This window comes from Parasteatoda tepidariorum, chromosome 1, assembly GCF_982258835.1.
Source record: "Parasteatoda tepidariorum strain Cologne lab strain chromosome 1, Ptep-v5.0, whole genome shotgun sequence".
In the NCBI taxonomy this organism is placed as follows: domain Eukaryota; kingdom Metazoa; phylum Arthropoda; class Arachnida; order Araneae; family Theridiidae; genus Parasteatoda; species Parasteatoda tepidariorum.
The window spans coordinates 18,737,294-18,759,103 of NC_141755.1; the positions used below are offsets into that span (position 1 = coordinate 18,737,294).

General features: G+C 28.6%; 1 protein-coding gene across 2 annotated transcripts in view; it reads left to right on the top strand.

The window, feature by feature from the left end:
• Window positions 1–216: 216 nt before the first annotated feature.
• The window catches only part of LOC107436847 (T-box transcription factor TBX20-like), a 58,451-nt gene continuing 36,857 nt past the window's right edge, over window positions 217–21,810 (top strand). Inside the window, exons 1-2 of one of the 2 annotated variants that reach the window (XM_016048665.4) lie at window positions 217–975; window positions 15,512–15,950. In XM_016048665.4, coding sequence (XP_015904151.2) covers window positions 813–975; window positions 15,512–15,950 — 602 coding nt within the window. In that variant the 5' untranslated portion in view covers window positions 217–812. 2 annotated transcript variants of the gene reach the window in all.

Here is a 21,810-nt window from a genome sequence, read left to right on the forward strand (position 1 = left end):
AAATAAGATTGTTAAGTGCTTAATTCTACACCTCAGAGTCACGCGACGACAGCTCATTCAACGTCTTTTGACCAATAATAGGTGATGTCCCTTAAGTGCGCTTACTCTCATTCGCTGAGAAACAGCTGTTGCTGATTAGTGCCACGCCTACCAATAGCTGATGAGTTCTCCTACAAGTCCCGCCTACTGCCACCCATGTAGGTGATTTTCCTCCTCGTACAACAGCGCCCTCTGCACGACTGTGAGAGTAAAGCTGTTAGTGGCTTGAATAGCCTTAGTCATAAAGCAGAAAGAACCAAACGAGTGGTTTGTTTGGATCGTTATAGCGTTACCTCTAATTATTCGCGATTAATTTTTGACCAAACGATAATTTTGCTCATCAAAAATCATCGCCATTATTAAAACTAATTACCTCACCTTGATTGATGGGGTTTTAGAATGATTATGTCCGTGAATTTCAATCACGAAATCTGAAGTTTGATCGACGGAACCGACTCGAAATTCAAGCGGCAACCCCAGCGGACGAATATCGGTTTAACCGAAATCGCTTACTGATGCTTCCAGAAACTGAATTCTGAAAAGAAAGCAATTGTTCATATTAGCAGAGATGCTTCTAGTGTGCGTTTTATTAATTTAAGTTGTATTATGTCTTAAAAAAGAACTTTTAAGCGCCAGTTCCGGGAGTCATTTTCGAAATTAGAGAATTACCAGCATGATTCTGACTTTTATATAATTCTTTTCTGAAGAGTAGAATTATTCTTTAAACAAATAAGTGGAACATTTTCAACAAAGTGGAAGAACTTTAAATCAAAATGTTGATCTCCGAAGAAGTGATAGGGACCGAGGAATCGTCTCGGTCTCCCCAAGCTGTGACCAAGCCTCAACCCTGTCAAAGGGCTACTGACTTTTCTATAGCTGCAATAATGGCAAAAGATATTGCTGTTGCTCCTAAAAGACGATCTAGTCCTTTTCAAGGTAATGACTTTTTTTTTAATGTTAATAACTCTTAAAATTGTATTTTCTTTAATCAAATTTATTTTCAGTTTTCTTTAAATGTAATATTTTGAAGCCAGCAATTTTTATTTATTTTTATGACAAAATTATTGATCGCAGAAAAAGAAAAATTAGTATGCTCATAAAGCTCTTTTCTGTCTTTCTTTTACCTCTTTTTTTTTTTTTTTTTTACTTTAAAATTTGAAAGCTTTTCCAAATTTAAATTGTTTTTACCTAATCTGCAGTTTTTTTCAAATATTAAGACAGATGTAATATTTAGAAGACCAATGTAATAATATTAAGACCAATGTAATACTGGTAATTTAAACGTAAAAATTTGTGTTCCACCAAATTTAAGGAGAGTTAAAGAATTATAGAATCTTTTAGGAACTATACAATTAAAAAAAAAAAGCTTTTAACATTTTATTTTATATAGATAATGAATTTATCGAGACAAGAAGTAATTTTCATAAATGTTTTATGTGTTACATTTACATAGTTGTTACTTTGTAAAAAATAAAGAAATGTTGCTATTGTTATGAAACATCATAATCAGTAAAAAATAATATTTAAAAATGCAAAACATTCAATTTATATTTAAGAAATATTTAATAGTATGCGTAAGTTGTAATTTATGATTGTTACGGAATCGTTTGTTATATAATTTTGTAAACATTATTGTTTTGGATGTTATTTTAACGTTTTTGAAGACAATTTAAAGATTTTTTGACACTTTTAAATTATAAATAAAAAGCAAATCAAATAAATACTGTAGTTTTTATAGAATGAAGAAAACCATTCTTTAAAAAAAAAAAAAAAAAAAAGAATTTCTGATGCTTTTTACATTTTTGAAATGCAACAAGGGTGTTAATTATTTCTAGCGTGTTTTTACATTACTTATACTGTGGGGCTGTTATGTTCTCAACAAAAAAATCTTGTTAATGTGTTTCTCTTTTCTCAAGCTTGTTTTTTTTTTCTTTTTTTTTGTTGAACATTTTGCTATTGTTGTTATTTGTGATGCCTTCAGAATAATCGATTTAGTTTTGGGTCGTAATTTTGATACCTGCTTAGAACGTTATGCTGTGTAAATTTGCTGCACATTTAATAAGGTGATAAACCACAGTATTGTGTCATCAAGTTTGAGAAGTACCATAATAGGATTCAAAATTACCCCAAATTTGGACGATAATATTGCTTAACACATTCCAAACTTTCTTAATAGCCTTACAAAGAACATAATAGCAAATTTTTATATTTTAATTAAAATATTGATTGTTATTCTTGTATAAAGGGTCCTAGCTTTTTTTGCCATTCCGTCACGGAAGTGGGAATAAACTCTTAATTCGTAACATTTTATTTCATATTATAATTAGACACATCTAAAGTATTCTAGATAAAGATATTTTGAAGAAAGGGTTAACTATTTTACATGATTTGTCTATCTGTGTTCACTAAAAAAAAATGGTTAAAACTACCAGAATATGGTACCAAAATCTACCTGTTACCAAAGAGCTCGGTAATTTTTTAATGAAGCTCTTTGGTAATGATTTTGGCAAAATTAACAATAAAATATGGTTTTATAATATGTGATTAAATTTGGTAGTTTTATCATGTTACTTTAAATCATGGTACAAGAACTATTTATTCGGTTAAATTTAATTTTTAGTTTTAAATTTTTATTAAATGAGTGGTAATACGAACTATAATTAATGTAAAAGCAATGAATGCAATGAAAAGCATTAGCAATGAATGTAAAAGTTACCAGGCAAAAGGTCATTACCGATACAGTATGGTAACTGTACCAGAATTTATTTATCTGTGTGAAGTAAAGTATTATTAAAAATTGTACTAGTAACATAACGAAATATTTGACACTATTTGAATTTGTTCATAAATCATTTGTTTTATTTAATTATTTGTAAAATAGTTTACATACTTTGAGTTTGTTTCTTTCAACTTACCGTTCCTTTTCATTTATTTTTCATTTCGTGAGATCTTATAAACTTTAGTCTTATCGAAATGCAACAATGCTAGTCAAGGCACTATATTGTATTTTTGACATGCGGAATTAGTTTTTTTTTTTTTAATTTTTAATATTCAGTCTGTAATTGCTTGATATTAATTAAATAATAAAATCTCAGTTTTTAACATTTTTTTTTATTTTTACATTAGTTCTATATTTTAATAATATTGACTATGTAATACTTAGTTGCATTGAACATTAAGTGTTTTTATTTAATGAAATTTTTACATTTTAATCTTTCTTGTAATTTGAAGTGCATAAGGATTGACTGCGCTTTAACTTTACTAGATATTTGAAAATCATCAGTACACGATTTTCCATTAATTATTTGATTTTTCTGGTAATCACTTAAGATTCATTTAATGGATTTAATCGATTCGGCAAGCGAGACATTCACATGATAAGTGATGGTTTGAAATCATATGAGACTTATTAAATTACCCTTCAGCTATGCCGCTCTATTAGAACACCCCGAGTGCAGAACAAATCCAAAACATGCTAAAACCACCCACGAACAGAAGGGTTTACCTCCCAAGTTCTGACCACTGACTTATTTCTGTCCCGTCTCTGGCTCTCCCTCTCTCGGTGAATATGACAATCCTTCAGAACCAAGAAATGAGAATGTTTTGAGGGTTATTAAGAAAGTAGAAGAAGGCTGTTATTTTCTATACAAGAGAGGATTCATCTGCAACAAAAAACTCTATAATGTTTTCTTTCACTTTCAATAGCTTAAATTAATAAGAATGAACTAAACTTTTTATTACAAACGTATTCCGCCGAAAAAATAAACTTAGCTACGTTATTAAATTACATTAATCTCGATTGTTCAAAAAGAGAGTATCTCACACTGTAAAAAATTCCGGATCGAATTTCGGTAATTAAAAGCACCGGCACTCAGGTTGCCGGTACTTTCTATGTAAAATCAATTTCTACTGTAAAATATTATTCCCTAATTTTTACAATAATATTTACATAGATAGAGTGATTCAGTGAATTTTGGTAAATATTACTGTATAGAAATTGCAGTATATTAGATTTTTGTTTCGTTCCATGTTTCGGTAAAAATTGAATTTACTGTAAAAAGTTTCGGAACCTTGAGTGCCGGCACTTTTTACTGTAATTTGATCAAGATTTTTTTTACGATACACATTTTTTTTATATTTATGCTAAATTTTATCCAATATTAGGATGCTGAAATTTACACAATGTCGAAAAAAGAACCACTGCTTAAATTAGATGTTTCATACAATCTTAGACAATGAATGCAACAAGAAGTGTGTTAAATTTCGATTATATTCGAATAAGAAACGCAATAAAATTTAGACAATGAACACATTAAGAAGTATGCTAAAATTTAGTCTATGCTGAAAAAAGGCGGATGATAAAATTTGGTTCATGTTCAAATTTTAAACAATGAACTGCTATGCACCGAAAATAGTAACTATATATTTAAAAAGGCTATATTTAAAAAACTGGGAGGAGTGTATGTTTTTGTTATTTAATTACATATGTTCAACAATATTATTTTTGGTGTATAAATGAGTTTATATCAATTTTTACAAATTTGAAAAGTTTAATTTGTTTTATAGTTAACTTATATTATGTTTCATAAATTCGTTTGATATTAAGCATTCAGGGTAGAGTTTTAAATAGAGTACAATATGTTTCGTAAAAAAACTCTTTTGGTGCTTATTATAATTTTAAAAATCATGAATATATATGCAGAGATTGACTTAGATTAAGAAAATATCTGACCAAAATTACCAGAAAGTGATAAGATTTACCCCATTTCTGGTCCTATGGGAACACCAAATATCTCGGTAATTTTTACCAAAGTGCTTTGATAATGGCTTTTAGTCAGATTAGCTGTGAAATATAGTTTTATTATCATGCTGCTTGGTTGTAAATATGGTAATTTTACCATGATACATTGTATAAAAACCTTTTATTCGGTTAATTTTACTTTTCAGTTTTGAATTTTTACTAAATGTGTGGTGATACGAATTATGATTTTAGAAAACCAGGATTTCCAGTAAATCATGACCATACAAACATAAAAATTACCAAATGAAGGGTTTAAGTACTCTATGTTTTGTTTTTATTTAAAGAATTATGGTTTTTATTTTAATTTTTATTCATTTATTTATTTAAAAAAGCGTAGTTACCATACCAGTACGATAATTTTATCTAAACTATTTTCCTCATGTAGAATTAGTTATTAAAATCTTAGAAGTAAAATCGGTTACGTTTTTAACTTTTATTTAAAGATTTAAATTAGTTTCCAATTAATTTTAACAAAATATTTTTGAAATTTCAGACACCTTTTATTTCACATGGTATTATTATGCTAATAGTTAAGTTTAAAATTTTTCAGTTTTAAGATGTAATTCGCGGTATTAATGTATTTCATTTTATTGACAACGAGCTGTTTTTGAAGCTGAATGTGAGAAAATTTTTTATTTTGGTCTATATTTGAAACTTATCATTATTAGAATTTGCAAATTATTGCTTTTAATAAAGACTAAAGACCAATTTAAAACAAGATGTAAAAACAAATTTACAAAAGAAAAACCTAGGCAGTTGAGCTGTGCTTTTTTAACTGTTTGAGTAATGAATAATCTTTTCGATAACGAGCATAAATACAGTTTGTTAAAGTCAATATTTAAATGAAATAATTGTTACTGGAGTAAGAAAGTATGTTCGAAACTAACGTAATGTGGTAAAATTTACCGTGTTTCTGGCTCTTTGAAAACATTAAAAAGTTCTGTAATTTTTACCGAAGTGCGTTAAAATTAACAATAAAGTAAGGTTTCATAATGTGTTGAAATTCGATGAATGTGGTAAATTTAGCATGATGCCTTAGAGCATGGCATAAAAACCATTTATTTGGTTAAATTTACTTTTCAGTTTTGTATTTTTTTACTGAATGTGTGATAATAAGAGCTATAATTCTGAAAACCAGAATTTCCGGCAAGCCCTTACCATATGAACGGATACTGTTTTCAAATTAATAGTTTAAATACCGTATATTTTGTTTTTATTAATCAGAATTAGGTTGTTTTTATTTAGAATACTTTTCTAAAGTTTTTTTTAATTGTTAGCATATAAATATTATGTTTTTCTGAAAGAAACTGAATATAGAAACGCTTTTATTTTCTTTCGACAAATTTCAATACATTTCATTAAGGTGAATCAATGTCTTCATTGATTCTCATTACAGTAAATCAATTTCTTTAAGGAATCTTAAAATAAATCAAAATTTTCAATGAATCTCATTAAGATGAATCAGTGCCTTTAATGAATCAGTGTCTTCAAGTTGTGACATGTAAAAGTTATTTGACAACTTCTTCATTCAAATCAGACTGATTTTACTTCTTTCAGATCAGCTCGAAATTTTTGAAAAATAACTTTTTTATTCAGCACTAATGCATAAATTCATTTATCTAACATTTAGGCACGTTTAATTCATCTTCAATACCTTTATAATAATTTCGTTATTTTATGTATTAGTTTTTTTTTAACGGCTTTTTTCATTATCTTGGCCATTTGATTTTTTTTTTTATCAGATTTGATTTATTGCGCCTATTAGGATAAAAGGAAAGGAACTAAACAAAGCATATAAATATCTCTCCATACACTGTAAAAAATGATTTCTTAAAATGGAGCAAAAATGTGTTGAAATAGCTTCATAGCAAATATATAGTCGAATTTTGAAACCTATACACTCATTATCTGGTATAGTGATTTGCTCAAGATTGATGCATCATAACGAAATGACACATCATCAGATGTGACAAAGTTCAAACTTCACTTACCATCATTACAAATTTATTTCAAGAATAAAAAATGCCTTCAGATCAACTTTCTTCCACCTTGCCGCCATGTTTATTTGCAAACGAAGAAGCATTTTTCAGAGTTGTTTCAATATTGAACTTGCCTCTAAATTCAGTAATGAGTACATGGGGTTTTCATATTCGACTATATTTGTTTCGGAGTCGTTTCGACACATTTCTGCTCAATTGCGGAAAAACTTTTTCTTACAGTGAACGTTATTTTTAAACATGAAAATCTTATACAATCAGTCAATTATTTATTTGCAACATAAATGAGGCTCTAATTTGTAAAATTCAAATCCATTACTAAAGAACAATTTATGTAAGTTCGCAACTTATTTTTGTATACATAATTTAATACTTTAAAAGTGTGCTAATTTTTTCTCTTTACTAAATACCGATATTTTGATATTACAAAATGAAATTATCATAATTAAAATTAAAGCTCCATTTGTTTCTTTTTTTTTTTTAATGAGTCTTGTTCTATTGTAATTTTTCTTGGTTTCATAATGAAGAATTCATATTTAATATTATAATTCCGACTTTTACATACTAATATGTAAGTTTTGGTGCTTTAGCACTCATACCAATGAATTTTGTTAACGAACTTTATAGATGCTAATTGTATTTAACATCTCTAAGCATTATTAGGATTAATTTTGATAAGCAAATATATGGTGGTAACAAATTCTTCCTAATCTAATTTTACTAATGATAATTACTAATGGTAACCTAATGTTACTAATGAAATATTTTTAATACGTTTAGCTATTTTTATTGAACCGTGATTAAAGTCTGATTTCGTTTTTGAAATCTGCATTTTATATAAAAATATTTTGCTACATTTTCATTTAAATATAATTGTGAATATAACTGTTACACTAAAAAAAATTTTAACAGTAATTTTGATCTAACAATTTATCGTATATTTAATTATTTTATCGCTTGATGTTTGAATAGTTCATCGTCTGATGTACGCACCAGAAAAAAAAAAAAAAAATGAACGCATTATTTACCAATGACGAGTTAACTCGGCTTCGTATGCCAAAACGCTGGGGACCGATAGCTAGTTAACTTGTCATTTAACTTGCATTATCTATTTCAATTTAGGAAAACCAGGGCGATACAGAATGTGGTAAAAACTTTGCGCGTCGTGTTTAGTCTAAGAACTTTGGACATAATATATCGAAAATAATAGCCGATGGCATGGCATAGCTTTTATGTAAAACTCCCATGTCAACCAATTGCCATGTTATTTAAAAATGTATTGCATTTTTTCTTGTAAAGCAACCTTATTTGTTATTAGGAATGAAATTCAATTTGACTTATATTTATTAAACTTTAATTTTGATTTTCCTTCAAATTTCTTTCTGCAGAAAATAAATAAGCTTTCTTTTCCAATTCTTACATTCTTCCATTGAATTTTGGTGCGTTTTTTATTCCAAATCAAACAAATTTATTTGTAATGAGTTTTTGTTAAGAAGACAACTGGAAACTTATTTCAATGCCTGATTGTTGTTTATAACAGCAGAGAACTATTCACGTGCCTAAATATGAGTATAATTGATTTAGTAATGAAAAATAAAACTTATTTATTGTGATATTATCCATCAGTAAGGCAATGACTAAATGCTTATATCTTTCAAGATTAAATATACTAAATTGTCATAAATGTAAAGTTTTTTTCCTTTTTTGTTTTCTTTTTTTAAGGACAAAAGTAGAAAAAAAAGGTGCTAAACATTGTTTTCTTAATATTTCAAAGTTATGCATAATTTGCTAAGTAAAAAAGTATTATTAATGCTTTTTATTTACATTCGATTCAAATTTACACACATTATGTCATAATTAAAGTGTATTGACACTTATAGCATAATTTAATAATAATGACAAAATTGAATAATAAATTTGTATATTATTTATTTTTTTTAGTCGAAAATAATTTAAAAAAATTCCAAGTGGCAACTAGTGAAGAAAGTTTTCACAAGTGAATTTTGCTTGACTTTGATAAATTTAAAACACCTTTTTTGGAAAATAAATATTATAAAGGACAAAGAACATTTAACTTTCAGAGAAAAAAAGGTGCTCTAAAGATTGTTTGTTTTATTTTAAAGTTCTTTCTTATTTGAATTTGCATGCAAATCAAAACATAATAGCCTAAAGAAATTTTTTCAAATTTATGTAGTCATAATTATCTCATAAATGACATCATTTAGTAATATTGATAATATTTAATCGTTTTTGTATATTATTTTATATAGATAAAAATAATTTAAAAACGTGTTAAACAACAAATACTAAAGAATGTTTACAGAAGTGAATGCTGGTTCATAGGTTTTTGTTAACTTAAAGATTACGACTTATTAAATAAATGCTGCTTTTTATAAGACATGTAGATTTATTATTACTATTTATTTCCTTCTTTTATAACTAGAGGTTCATTGTAGTATTTTATACGAGGAATAACGTAAACATGAGAACAAGGAATAACGTATTATACAAGGAATAACGTAAATAATAAGAAATAAAATATAATCCCATATATTGGTTTTATTTTCCATAGTAATATATACAATTGCTTAATTATTATTACTTTTATATATTATTAAATTCGATTTATTTTCTGAGCAAAATTCTTTTTTGAAATAGAAGAAAGACACTTAAAAATTAGTTTATGCTGATTCGAATAGTTGTCATTATTAAATTTATTTCTTCACGATTCTCTTTATCTCTAAATCCTTTCAGAGAAATGCAATTTCTTATGTCAACACGATAAAAACGATTTTATTAATTTTTTTCTAAAATTGCAAATAAAAAATATTTAAATTTTGAAATCCCTCATTTAATTCTTTCCTTTTTTATTTTTTTAACTTCAAATATTTTCGATAGTTAAGATAACTAATTCTAAATAAACTCAGTTTCATTTATACCTTTATAATAAATTGCCTCAAAACAAAGACTTTTATGATTGATTAATTAACGTCATAATTCCAAACGATATATAGAGTAAAAAAAAAAAAAAAAAAAAAAATTAGATAAACTCGTGATATCAGACGATTTTGTTGGCAATAAAAATCAGCTTTATTCCGAGCGAAATTTTTAATGGTGTGTTCACACTGAACGAATCTTATACCTCGCTGAATGCAACTACTCATGAAAATATTTCAAACGAAATGGTTCTGGTGTTCTCTTCTCACTGAAATTTCAAACTCGAGAGAAATAAAAGACTGAGAGAGTTTTCGTGTGATCTAGAGCAGGTGCTTTAGCGGACATTGTCTCAGCTGCTTTTCTGAATGGGAAGCACTACTCGTGTTCAAGATAGAAACTTATGATGACGCTAGAAGCAGAGTTTTAGAGGAGAGGCGCAAATATAACTTGAGGTTTCGCCACGTTAGCACCCAGTTATGCACGCGCACAGATAAACGCAGCACTTGTGTAAATTGACATTACTTATAATCTACACCACTTCCGGAAGATGTAAACTCATTATTTTTTAAAACCCATAGAGTATATATTATTTTAGATCGAAACGAGACCCCATTGCTTACAGTGTCAATTACGTGTCAATAACATACAGTACTAGAAATACATTCTCTCTCTCTCTTCTAAGAAGGAATATATATATATATATATATATATATATATATATATATATATTGCCAAAAATTTTAATTTTTTTAATTCCGCTAAAAAATATTCCAATTTTTTCAAAAAATATACCTTCATTTCATTCATATATATATATATATATATATATATATATATATATATATATATATATATATATATATATATATATATATATATATATATATATATATATATATATATATATATATATACATATATATATAATGAAGACGACCTCGGAGGAGCGTTTGATCTTATAATTAATTGTCTTTTCTTATGCTACAGTATTATTTGTTAACTAATTCTGACTGACACTGGCATATTAAGGTACTATTTGGATTTAAAAAATGTGTTTTGAGGTACATTTCGTAAGTTTGAGATGCATCGAATGATGCTTCCGATTTTAATAAATATCTATAGCTGTAAGTTGAAAATGCTTTTAAAAATGAGCCTCGTACAAAGTCGTTTGTTTTAAAAGCTATTTTTCAGAATAAGCTCCTTCCCTTATTTTCCCACCCACCAAAGAAAACAGGACAATCATATTTTTGCGTTTTATACACATTTGCTTAATGATAAATTAAACATTCTCGCTAATAATAATAAATTAAAAACTCTTCTTCAAAGCAGAAAAACTGCACAATTCGAGTAGAGCTCTCCTCTAAGTAACAGTGCTGATAAAAAAAAGTTCTAAAAAAATACTAATTGCTATTATTTAATTTTTCTCATAGAAATTGCATAAGTCATATTTTTGTCCCGCGTTATTTACTGAAATTTAAAACGAGGAAATTGTTAACCCTATTTTCGTTAGGCTTTTCTAATTTTGTCCGAAAAAAAAAGAATGATCTAAAACAAAAGCTGTTTTCCTAACCTTGTCACTGTCAAGCTTTTAAAAAACAATTATTTCCTCCTAATTAGTATAGCTCTGCAGATTCTATCTTAAAACTAAATAATCTCACCTATACCCCGAGGCGTAGGATTTCATTCATTTTACAAACAAATCATCTAGTTATTATTCAACATGATCTCGGATTTACCCAGTTAGATTATAACGCTGTCGAAAACTTCTTAAATCTCCCAGATTCTCTATTGATAAGTGTTATTATTCAGTGTATCATTTATTATGTATTATTATGGCACACTTGCAATATTATTGGAAATTACTTTCCTTTTATTCAAATTTTCAAAAAATGTCAACACGTTCAACTATTTCATTCATTCATATTAAATTTATCTATTTATTTTACGATTTCGAATATATTTTACTTATATCCTGCACAACACTGCTACATGGAAGAAGAAAAATTCGGAACAATTTTGTTAAAAAAAGACCGCAATTCTAGTAATAAACCAATCATTTGGAAATTTATCCATTCAGATGGTAATGGTTTACCGGAAATTTTGATTTTCAAAATTATAGTTCTTATTAGCGCACACTTAGTAAAAAATCAAAAGCAGAAAAGTACATTTAACCAAACAACTATTTCTATGTTATGCTCTAAATAAAATTACCAAATTTTACACCAAAAGGTCTAAATTTTTTCACATATTTGGAAACCATATTTTATTGTTAATTTTACCAAAATTAATGCCAAAGCGATACGGTAAGAAGTACCGAGCTTTTTGTTGTCCCTAGAGACAGAAACACGGTAAATTTTAACATATTCTGGTAGTTTTTCTTAGTGTAGAATGATGCAAATATATGTAATTGTCAATAATATTACATGCTTTCCTGTTCTTCTGGACATATGTCTTTGAAATTGATTTTATTATTTATTACTTTTATTTTGTTGCGATAAAAAAGCTTTCCAGAATGGCACGGAATGGCACTGTAAAATAATTTAATGTATAGTTGCCAGCATTTTTGGTGTTGAGGTAAATTATATTTTTTTGAAGTGCATGTAGTCACATTTTTTATTTACTTTATCACTGTTATAGTTTTAATTATTTATTTATTCCTGCCTTTTTTGTTTGTTTGTTTACTGACAACACATATTTTCATGCGCATTAGAATCAATTTTATTGGTTGTGTTGTAAAAATATTTCGTTTAAAAAACAAATACATCTTTAGTAATATATTTACGTTTATTCTTCCAAGCAATTGTTATTTTGTTAATTTTAAATGATTTTTTGCACAATAGCTACAGTTCTGTGCTTAAAAATGTATATTTGGTTTAACACTGAAAATGGTGGCAATTATGCACCCAAGTTTTCTACAGTTTAGTATCATGAATTAATGACAGTAATACACATAATCAATAACTTAATTAACGATAGTATTATAAATGAATTAATTTTATTTTGTACTTATGTTGTATTCTAAAGTTTTAATCAGTTCATTTTCTTAAATTTTAAAAATATATGGCATTAAATTTTCGACTGAATTTCTTTTCCATTGGAAGAAGGCTTCTCGTTTTCATAAAGTTATCTATGCTTATGATTCTATTGGTAGAAATTAAAAAACCTTGTTTGAAAATACTAATTTTATATAATTTTACCGCTAAGTGAATTATACTATTATTTTTGTTGTCATGACTTATTTTTTCTCAACGTTATACTGATAACTTTATCGCATGTATAAAACAGCAAGCTCTTTTTTTAGGATTTTGAAAAACCGAAATCAAACCAAAAATAGATATAATAGTTCTTTAAGCCACCCTGGATATGTGTTTGCAGCTGTTAGTGTGAGGTGATATTTCATGCAAATTTTCACACCAACAGCGTAACAAACCGTTAAACGTTTCACACAGTTATCTTCCGAATGTGTGTTATCTTATTTGTACATCTTTTACTTACTAAACAGACTTTCTCATTATAATGACTGACATTTCCACCACTTAGTCATGCAATCGCATTTTTTTCTTCTTCTTCATACAGAGTCAAAGGAAAAAAAAAATTCTAAATGTGTTTATTAATTTCTGTAAAAAATATAGCACTAAAATAAAAAGATATTTTACATATACTATAAGTAACTTTTTTTTGTTCAATGTAAAAAAAATTGCTACGAGTTTATAAAAAAGTTTTTTTTCTCTCAAGAAGCTTTCAAATCAGAGGTTTTTTTGGGTTATAATAATCTCAAAACGCTTTTTCAAAATTGATTTTTTATTTAATTAATTAATTTCTTTTTTTCTAGTTAGCACTGAAAGCGATTCTGAACGAAATTATCTTTCATGTCAGATCTTAATGACCACCTTTAATGCATAGTTTTAGAATGATTGTGAAAAACTAAGTTAAAAGAGTATATGAGTATAAGAGTAGAGTATAAGAGAGAGAGAGAGATCAGGGATTAATCGCACAGTAACATTCGAGTAAAAAAAATGCAATTGAAATCCATGGAATCACTAGTGAGCGTCAAATCACTTGTAACAATCAAAACTGGTTTGATTGCCTTATAAAATTCTGAAAATGGAGGTTTAAACTACTGTTTTGAAAAGGGACTCTTTCAACAAGCTCACCAAATCTGAAAGTTTAAGACTTCGGAGCGATCGACTTTGGAATCGGGCCCACAATGCATTTCGTCCCGGCGGGGCCCGTTAAGTCAGCGTTCGAACTTGTTAAAGTTCAATGGTTTCAAGGCTACTTTTTTAATACTTTTAGCAAATTATGATTTAAATAGCGCAAAATGGTCCTTTTAAAATTCCTAGTTTTCAGCTAAATTCTTAATCATTTAGTTCTTCTGTGCGACTTAAGAAAAATCAAATCTAGATTGGCGCAATGCTGCAATTTTCCATGAGTAGGCTAAAAAGTTTTCTTAAAAAGTCAATGATTTGATTGAATTATTTCAAATAACTTTATCGAAAACAATAAAATCAAAATATTGAGTTTCCTGTTTCAAAGTAATCCGGTAATTTTATTTTATTTATTGCATAGCTTCCTTTCGCTTAAATGCTTTAAAAACATGTTATGGTCATCTATAAAAAAAATCTCTATAAAAAAAAATGACTGTAAATAAGCGATATCAATAAAACAGCAATTTGTTTCTGAAATATATATTGGATTCTCATACGGTGATTGATTGTTATTATTACAATCATAATACAAATATTGACAAAAAGTGCATTTTTATGAACTTCGGAAAAGTGCTTTGAAAAATTATGAAATGTTGAAATTTAGAGACCAGGTGCTTAAACTCATAAAGTTGAATTGTCGCCACGTGCCAAGGTTACACAGGATCTTAATTTCTGTTGTAAAATAGCTCTCTTTATTTATTATATTTAATAACAGAATGCTAAAAACATTTCGTCATAATGGCTCATCGTGATGTAAACATTAAATTATGGGACATGCTGTAATCCATCAAATTTACTGAAAAGTGTTGTTTATTCCGAGCAACTTGATTTGTTTATTGCATAAAATTTCTTACGTGTGAAATTTAATTAATATAAAGTAGGGGCCATTCAAAAATTACTCTAACATCTTTTTGGGCTATTTTTAGAACCTTGCTTACAAACTTATATTTTGATCTGTCTTATATGTACGCATACATTGAATATCTGATTTGAGCACTTGCATAGGAGGAAAAACAACATCCATAATTGATATTAAGTTTATTTTTAATGTTTCAAGCAAAATTTAAAATAAAGGAATAATCAGGCCAGAGAGAGAGAGAGAGAGAGAAAAAAAAGACATAATTTTTAAAAAAATCAAAGCATCTTCTTTGTACCACTTGAAGTCTTTTTTTTCTTCTTGTTCCAGTTTCTTTAAAACTCGGGATTTTGGATTCACTTTCCTTTTTTTCAGTTGTAAATCTATAATAAAAAAATACTATCCTTATAAAGTATTTTCGATTATGGCAAGAGTTAAGTGTTAATACCAGAGATCAGCGATAAAACTAAAAAAATGTCAACATTTATTGTCTTTAATTCTTATAATTTTTTTAAGTTGTTACTTTTTTCTGTGTTTCGAATTTCACGAAAAAAAACGTGATTTATTTCATTCATTTTACTGAAATAAAATGTTTTGTTTTTGTATTTAAATGAATATTAATGACCATTACGTTAATTCAATCAGACTAATTTTTCTTAAAATTTCGTTGCAGGCTTTGAGAGTCAACACACGAGTAATGGTGAATCAGATCCTCGTTCCTGCTATGTACCACCTCAACCCTCCCGGTTAAAATCCTTACCATCTCAGCAACCAGATTCCGGTATAGTGTCACCCCGTTCCTCTGTTTCCTCGGACTTGGAAGAAACGATGAGCCCTTCGCCCCGGCCGGGTTCATCCCGCCCCAGCTCGGAGGCAGGAGAAGGGGAAGGAGGCAGCAGGGAGGGGGAATCACCCCGACCGGCAAGCAATGGTCAACAGCAGGGATCGGGCAGCAGTTCTTCCCGGTCAGCTAACAATCCTTATGCCGGTTTGTCCAAGCCCCGGTGCAATAGCGAATCCTTACAAGGCGTCGACTGTCTTTTGGAAAATAAAGATCTCTGGGACAAGTTTCACGAACTCGGAACAGAAATGATTATTACCAAAACTGGAAGGTAAGTTACAATTGTTAATGGTAATTGGAGATTATATTGTATTTATGCATATCAAGTTAAAAATGCAAAGAAAATAAGGGGAAAAAATATTCCTTCTAAAGGGAAGAAAAAAACATTGTTTATAAAGTAATTTTTGTTTAAAAAAATTAAATTTAAATTAAAAATTTGTAAGACAAAATAAGGAAAAGATATAATCTCGTCATCAGCTCGCACGATTATTTGCGCAAAGTAGAGTGCTTTCTAATATTGTATTAATATATCGAAAGCAAAATATATCAATGCAATAGTGTAAGGCCCACCAATATATATATATAGTGAATAAATTCATCGTAATCATGATATTCTATATTTATCCCTCGTTTGGCTCAAACTTGATCTGATTCTAAATCTCCAACGTAATTTTTTAAAACAAAATAGTCTGACTTTTGTTAAATTATAGAATGTAACATGCCCAATGTCTTATTTGTTTTCTGTTCTTGTAAAAAAAAAATTCTGCTCCTTTAAAAGTTGCCATTCTTCAGAAATCGAATGAAAAGATTGTGAGGAAGGAGGTAGCCTAATCAAGTTCCGAAAGTTAAAGATTTTTAAATTCGAATTTTAGCTTGTCTAAATAGTAACATTTACTAGTTTTTTTTTTTAAACATTTTAATGTGAAATTACAGCATTTACCAAAATTATATTACGTTCGCTATCGTATGCAAATCGTTTGAAGGTGATAAAAAAAATAATACTGATATGTTACGTTTATTTATTAACCACAAAAGCAAAGTTATGATAATTAAAACAAAACTGTTCAATATTATGCTCCCTTATGACTACTTATCATAAAATAATTTTTTATTTCCCACTTAATCAGTTTTAGTTAAACACATTAGCTAAAAGTTTTGCTTTCTAACTGAACCAATTTTGTATTAATAACTGTTAATATTTTACAGCAATGTTTGTATTTATACCGGAGCAGAAGTCTTATATGAATATACTCATTATTTAATACTTTAATATTGAAGCAGTGTTAATCGAACAGTTAATCTTAAAAATTTGCATAGTTTCTATATAAATATATAGTCAGAGCAATTCTATTCCAAACTTGCTTGTCCAAAAATTTATTGGCTACAGTTTGGAAAACATTTTGAACAGTCCACGTCCAGAATTAAGTCCCAAAACAATGCACCGGCCTCTCTCTCCGGATATTGATTTTTCCTCCTCTGTGCTATTCTTCTCTTATGGCCCATAATTTTCAGCCGAATGATTCGTTCCTAACCGATCGCTTTACGAAATGCTGCGCCGCCGAGAAGAGAAATTGAGGCGTAACGAATCACTTTCCGCCATTGAACGAGACGGTTCGGCTTTTAAAAGGTAAAATTATATTAAAATAAAATTAGGCTTTATTGAAAGGATGAAATATGAAGTTACCGACTGTGAACTAGCTTTTAAATTATTGATAGCTCTTTTATTAGATTAAATAGAATAGGTTATTTTTAAAATCAGTTGAAAATACATTTTGACGCAAGAAATTTGTGATTTATTGCAATAGAATAAGTGGATATATAGATAAGATGATATACAGTGCAATGATTACCACAATTTTGTTTAAAAAGTTAGTTGTTCGTAAAATCTTATTGTTTGTAGTTCTTTATTTCTCGATATTTAAAACGTGTTAATATACATTGGTAACAGAGCATACAGTGGCATATAAAAATTTGAAAGATTTCCTTCTTGCCCTGTAATATATATATATATATATATATATATATATATATATATATATATATATATATATATATATATATATATATATATATATATATATATATATATATATATCTGCGTTTTGAAAGAAATAGGCTTAACGATTTCAAAGTCTACGGTAAAAATAAATAAAAAATATGATGACAATATGGATAACGGACGCCTAAGGATATTTTTATACCTTTCAGTTTCAATTTAAAAAATTGATTGTTTTTGAATGGAAAGATAAAAAAAATAGAGTTAGATCATCTAAAAATTGTTTCGACTTAAAATAATAATTTAACTAATTATTTATACGAACCTAGTCTTTTAACTAATAATTTATTAAGTTGTAACTTAAAATAATATACAGCCATGTGTTGTTAATTAATCCTCTGTGCAAGTTTTTCGGTAGCTGAGTATTACTTTAGGACTACAAAAAGTTAAAATATTAAGAAAGTTGAAAGCAATAATTCTTAAATAAGATGTAAATACATTAAAATGAAAAATTTAATTTTTATATAAAATAACATTAAAAATATTTTTATGGAAATTAAGTAAAACCTTAGAATCAATTAATTTTTATCATTGTTTGTAAAACGTTTTTGAATGTTGCAAACTCCATGCGTAAAAACAGTGGCTATAATTCTTTTTGTTCTGAAGTAATCTAACCAGAACTTAGTAAACTAACACTGAAGTAATCTAACAGTATATTTTTGTGTCTACTTGCATTAAATAATTAATACATATACATGATTTAACGAGACTTCGTTTTTTGCTTACTGTATGATTGTTTCTGTAATCATGTTTAAATATTTTATTAAAGATTCTATTGAAAATGGTTAAATAGAACAGGGAGCTTTGAATTACAATTTCAAATAAATATTAGCTATTTCGATTAATTTTGTTAACGTTTTTTATTATTTATTTTTATAGAGATTTTACCCAATTCCAAAACTATTCTTAATTATTTTTTTTTGTCTCAAGAAAATAAAGTGATTCAGTGAAATCATCGCTATTTCAAAACACCTTAAAAATTTATTCGATTAATTCTTGTTGTCAAAATCGATCGAAACTAACGTTAACGTTGACAGCTTTCACTCCGTGCCAAACGATTTTATTTATCAACAACTTTCCAGATACAATATCGCTTGCTCATACTCGCACGCGCACCAAATTCACGAACAAACATAAGCAGTTGAAACGCGAGTGAGAGTTCTTTTGCTGTTTCTGTGGAAGAACAAACAAATCGAATCAAAAAGGCGGCAGACGATTTTGCGGTCACACACACGGTCTATTCGGTCACGGACGGACATCTTAGAAGAGAGTTCTCTGTTCACGGCCATGGCTAAAGGGGTCTGGAAAGAAATGTCTATATTTCTCCCTTCCTCCACCCCTAATTTCACGAGGTTGTGTACATAAAAAAATAAATAAATAAAAGATCGAAAGTACCTAGAATCGAGATGTCAACTTTCGCCGAAATCACGATTTTGAGTTGCGTGCAATCATAAAAACGACCGCTACTAAATCACGACGCCCTTCCCCCCCAACCACTGAGAAAATCTCTGTTTTAGAAGAGACTTTTTGAGACAAAGGTGCGGTTATATATACAAATGTGATTTCATACATATATTTTCTTTTTATTCGGCCTGTTTTTTTATTGGTGCATTGTTTTTATTTCTTGGGAGGATATAGATGGTTTTTCTTTAAAAAATGTTTTCTCCCGGAAGTTTTGCAGGTAAAATTTGAATAAGTGTTTTTCTTGTTTATTCCTTACGATCTGACGAATGATGATTTTTGTGAGAAAAAAATACGTGTGAACTCGTCCATTTTGCTTTATATGGCCTTTTACGAAGAACTTTCTATGATTCACTTCTTAATTCTTTTCATAACAATAAACCTCGTCGCATTTCGTTGTAGAACTAACTACAAGAAGTACATTCTATTTCAGTTCGAATTTTTAAGTGATGTTTATTTCCGTTCAGTTAGTTTAGAAGGTAACAACATCACCTAATAAAGTATACTAATTTTATTTGCGTTTGTAATAGTTTGACTAGTTAATGTGAAAGTTTCAAGCTAACAAAAAAAATTTGCATTTGCAATTACTTTTCACGTGAGTTAGTTAATAGTTGCTTAAAATTATAAAAGTAAATCTCATGTTTGTTTGTCAGCATTTCTTGTTCAATTTTTAGAAAATTCTGACTGAAATTTCAGAAAATGTGAAAAAAAAAATGCTTTAAATTTCAGTAAATAAGAAATTTCTTATTGAAAATGTGTTATGCATGACATTTGTATTGCGTCCTGAGCTCAAGCTCAACGTTGCTCGTTGGCGATGTCCAAACAAAGCTGCCAAATCTGTTGCACTTCCTGATCAATTCTGATTGCAGATCAGTTCTGCAATTTTTATAAGAAATGTGAAAATCGAACTTCCTAATTCTCCACGATATATAAAGCGCTAGGTGATCCACACGAATAAAATAGCATAAATATTTTTTTATTTAATTTCTGTTGATGAAACTTCAGAATCAGATATATTTACTTAACGAAAAGTATTTACTTGATGATTTTCTCAAAATAAACTTTTATTAAAAAAACTCCAAAAAAAATTTTTTTATGGGTATATTTCAAACATTCAGCATTACTTTTGATACTTACTTCATAATTCACGTACAATTACCTTCCTTTCTGATATAAAAAAAAATTAAGCATTTTGTCAAGGCAAATAAAACTCCTCAAAATTAGCACTTGTATGAAGAATTTATAAAAATGACATTTTAACAAAACAATGGTTAATCCACTTCGTAAGTAACGAACAATTGTCTTCATTCCTGATAATGAAACTTCAGCAATTAGAAGGTTGCAGAAAATCTAATCCCATCTCCCAACAGGTCCGTACAAAAGACCCATGCATAAGCCCCATCAACTCTCTCACAACACAAACCTCAAAGCTGTCATTACAGAGGGGCAAATAGTATTAGGAAATCCATTTCCTCAGCAGTCTCCCCATTCCTTTTCCCAGAGTCATCCTGCTAATTCAGGATTCCACCTCAGAAGCTACGAACTGCGCTGAAACCCTTTTCCTTCGGTCCAAAGTGAGGCAGTTAACAATGGCCCGTCTAATGACCATACTTATTCCAAGCCGAAATGACTTCAACTAATTGAATGACCCTTAGGGAGGAGATGTCCAAGGGCCTTAATGAATTTTGCGCCGATGTTCACCACTGGCCGGATTGCGTAGTCTTGAAGCATTAAGTTGCACGGGGTGGCAACATTAAAGTGAAGGGCTTTAGCGGGAAAACGATGGGTCTGATTAATGAACATGTCCTGACTGTGGCCAGCGAATGTGTGTCTAAGCTTGGAAGAACTTAAGCCATGCTTTCCGATTCGCCGAAGAGAATTCTGGAAACGGGAATTAACTGGATTGTCCAATATTCTGAGGGAAAGATTATTCTAGAGTTAATGCAGTGGTATTACACATATAGCTTCGAATTATTCGGATATACGCATAGAATAATTTGCTGATACTTTTCGCTGTTTTCGTCACATTTTTTATGGATAATTTTAATTATTATTTTACAAAAATAATACTATTGCTCAATGGAGTGAAATAGTTATTTTTATTTCTGCCAGGGATAGATGCTTTGAGATTTTGTTCTATGTTCAGTTATTTATTATGACAAGTAACGAGAAGTCTTCAGGTTTATTAGGAGTAAGATTTCGATGTTCTTGTTAATTTTATTTAAAACTGTCGTATTTGGTTTTAAAAAAATGCTTATTCAGTTAGAATTTATGAACGAATGTTGCTCATCTTTGCAACATTCAAACTGATTAATGAAAAACACCATGCAATGCCATATTAACTTACACTATAGAAATGTTTATTGTGAAAAAGTAATTATTCTGATTTGAAATTTTCGAGAACTTGATTAGGAAGCCAAACTATGAATAAGTTGTTAAACGTAACCAAAGTCTTCTATAATTAGTTCAAAAGATTGAATTCTTCTTATCTATGTCAGACCTTAAAATAAAGGCTTCTATCAGCGACATCTTGGAGTTTAGGCTAAATTATTTGTTTTTTCGTTCTCTTGATGTTCCTTTGTACTTAAGTAACTTTTGATGATGTAACAATATT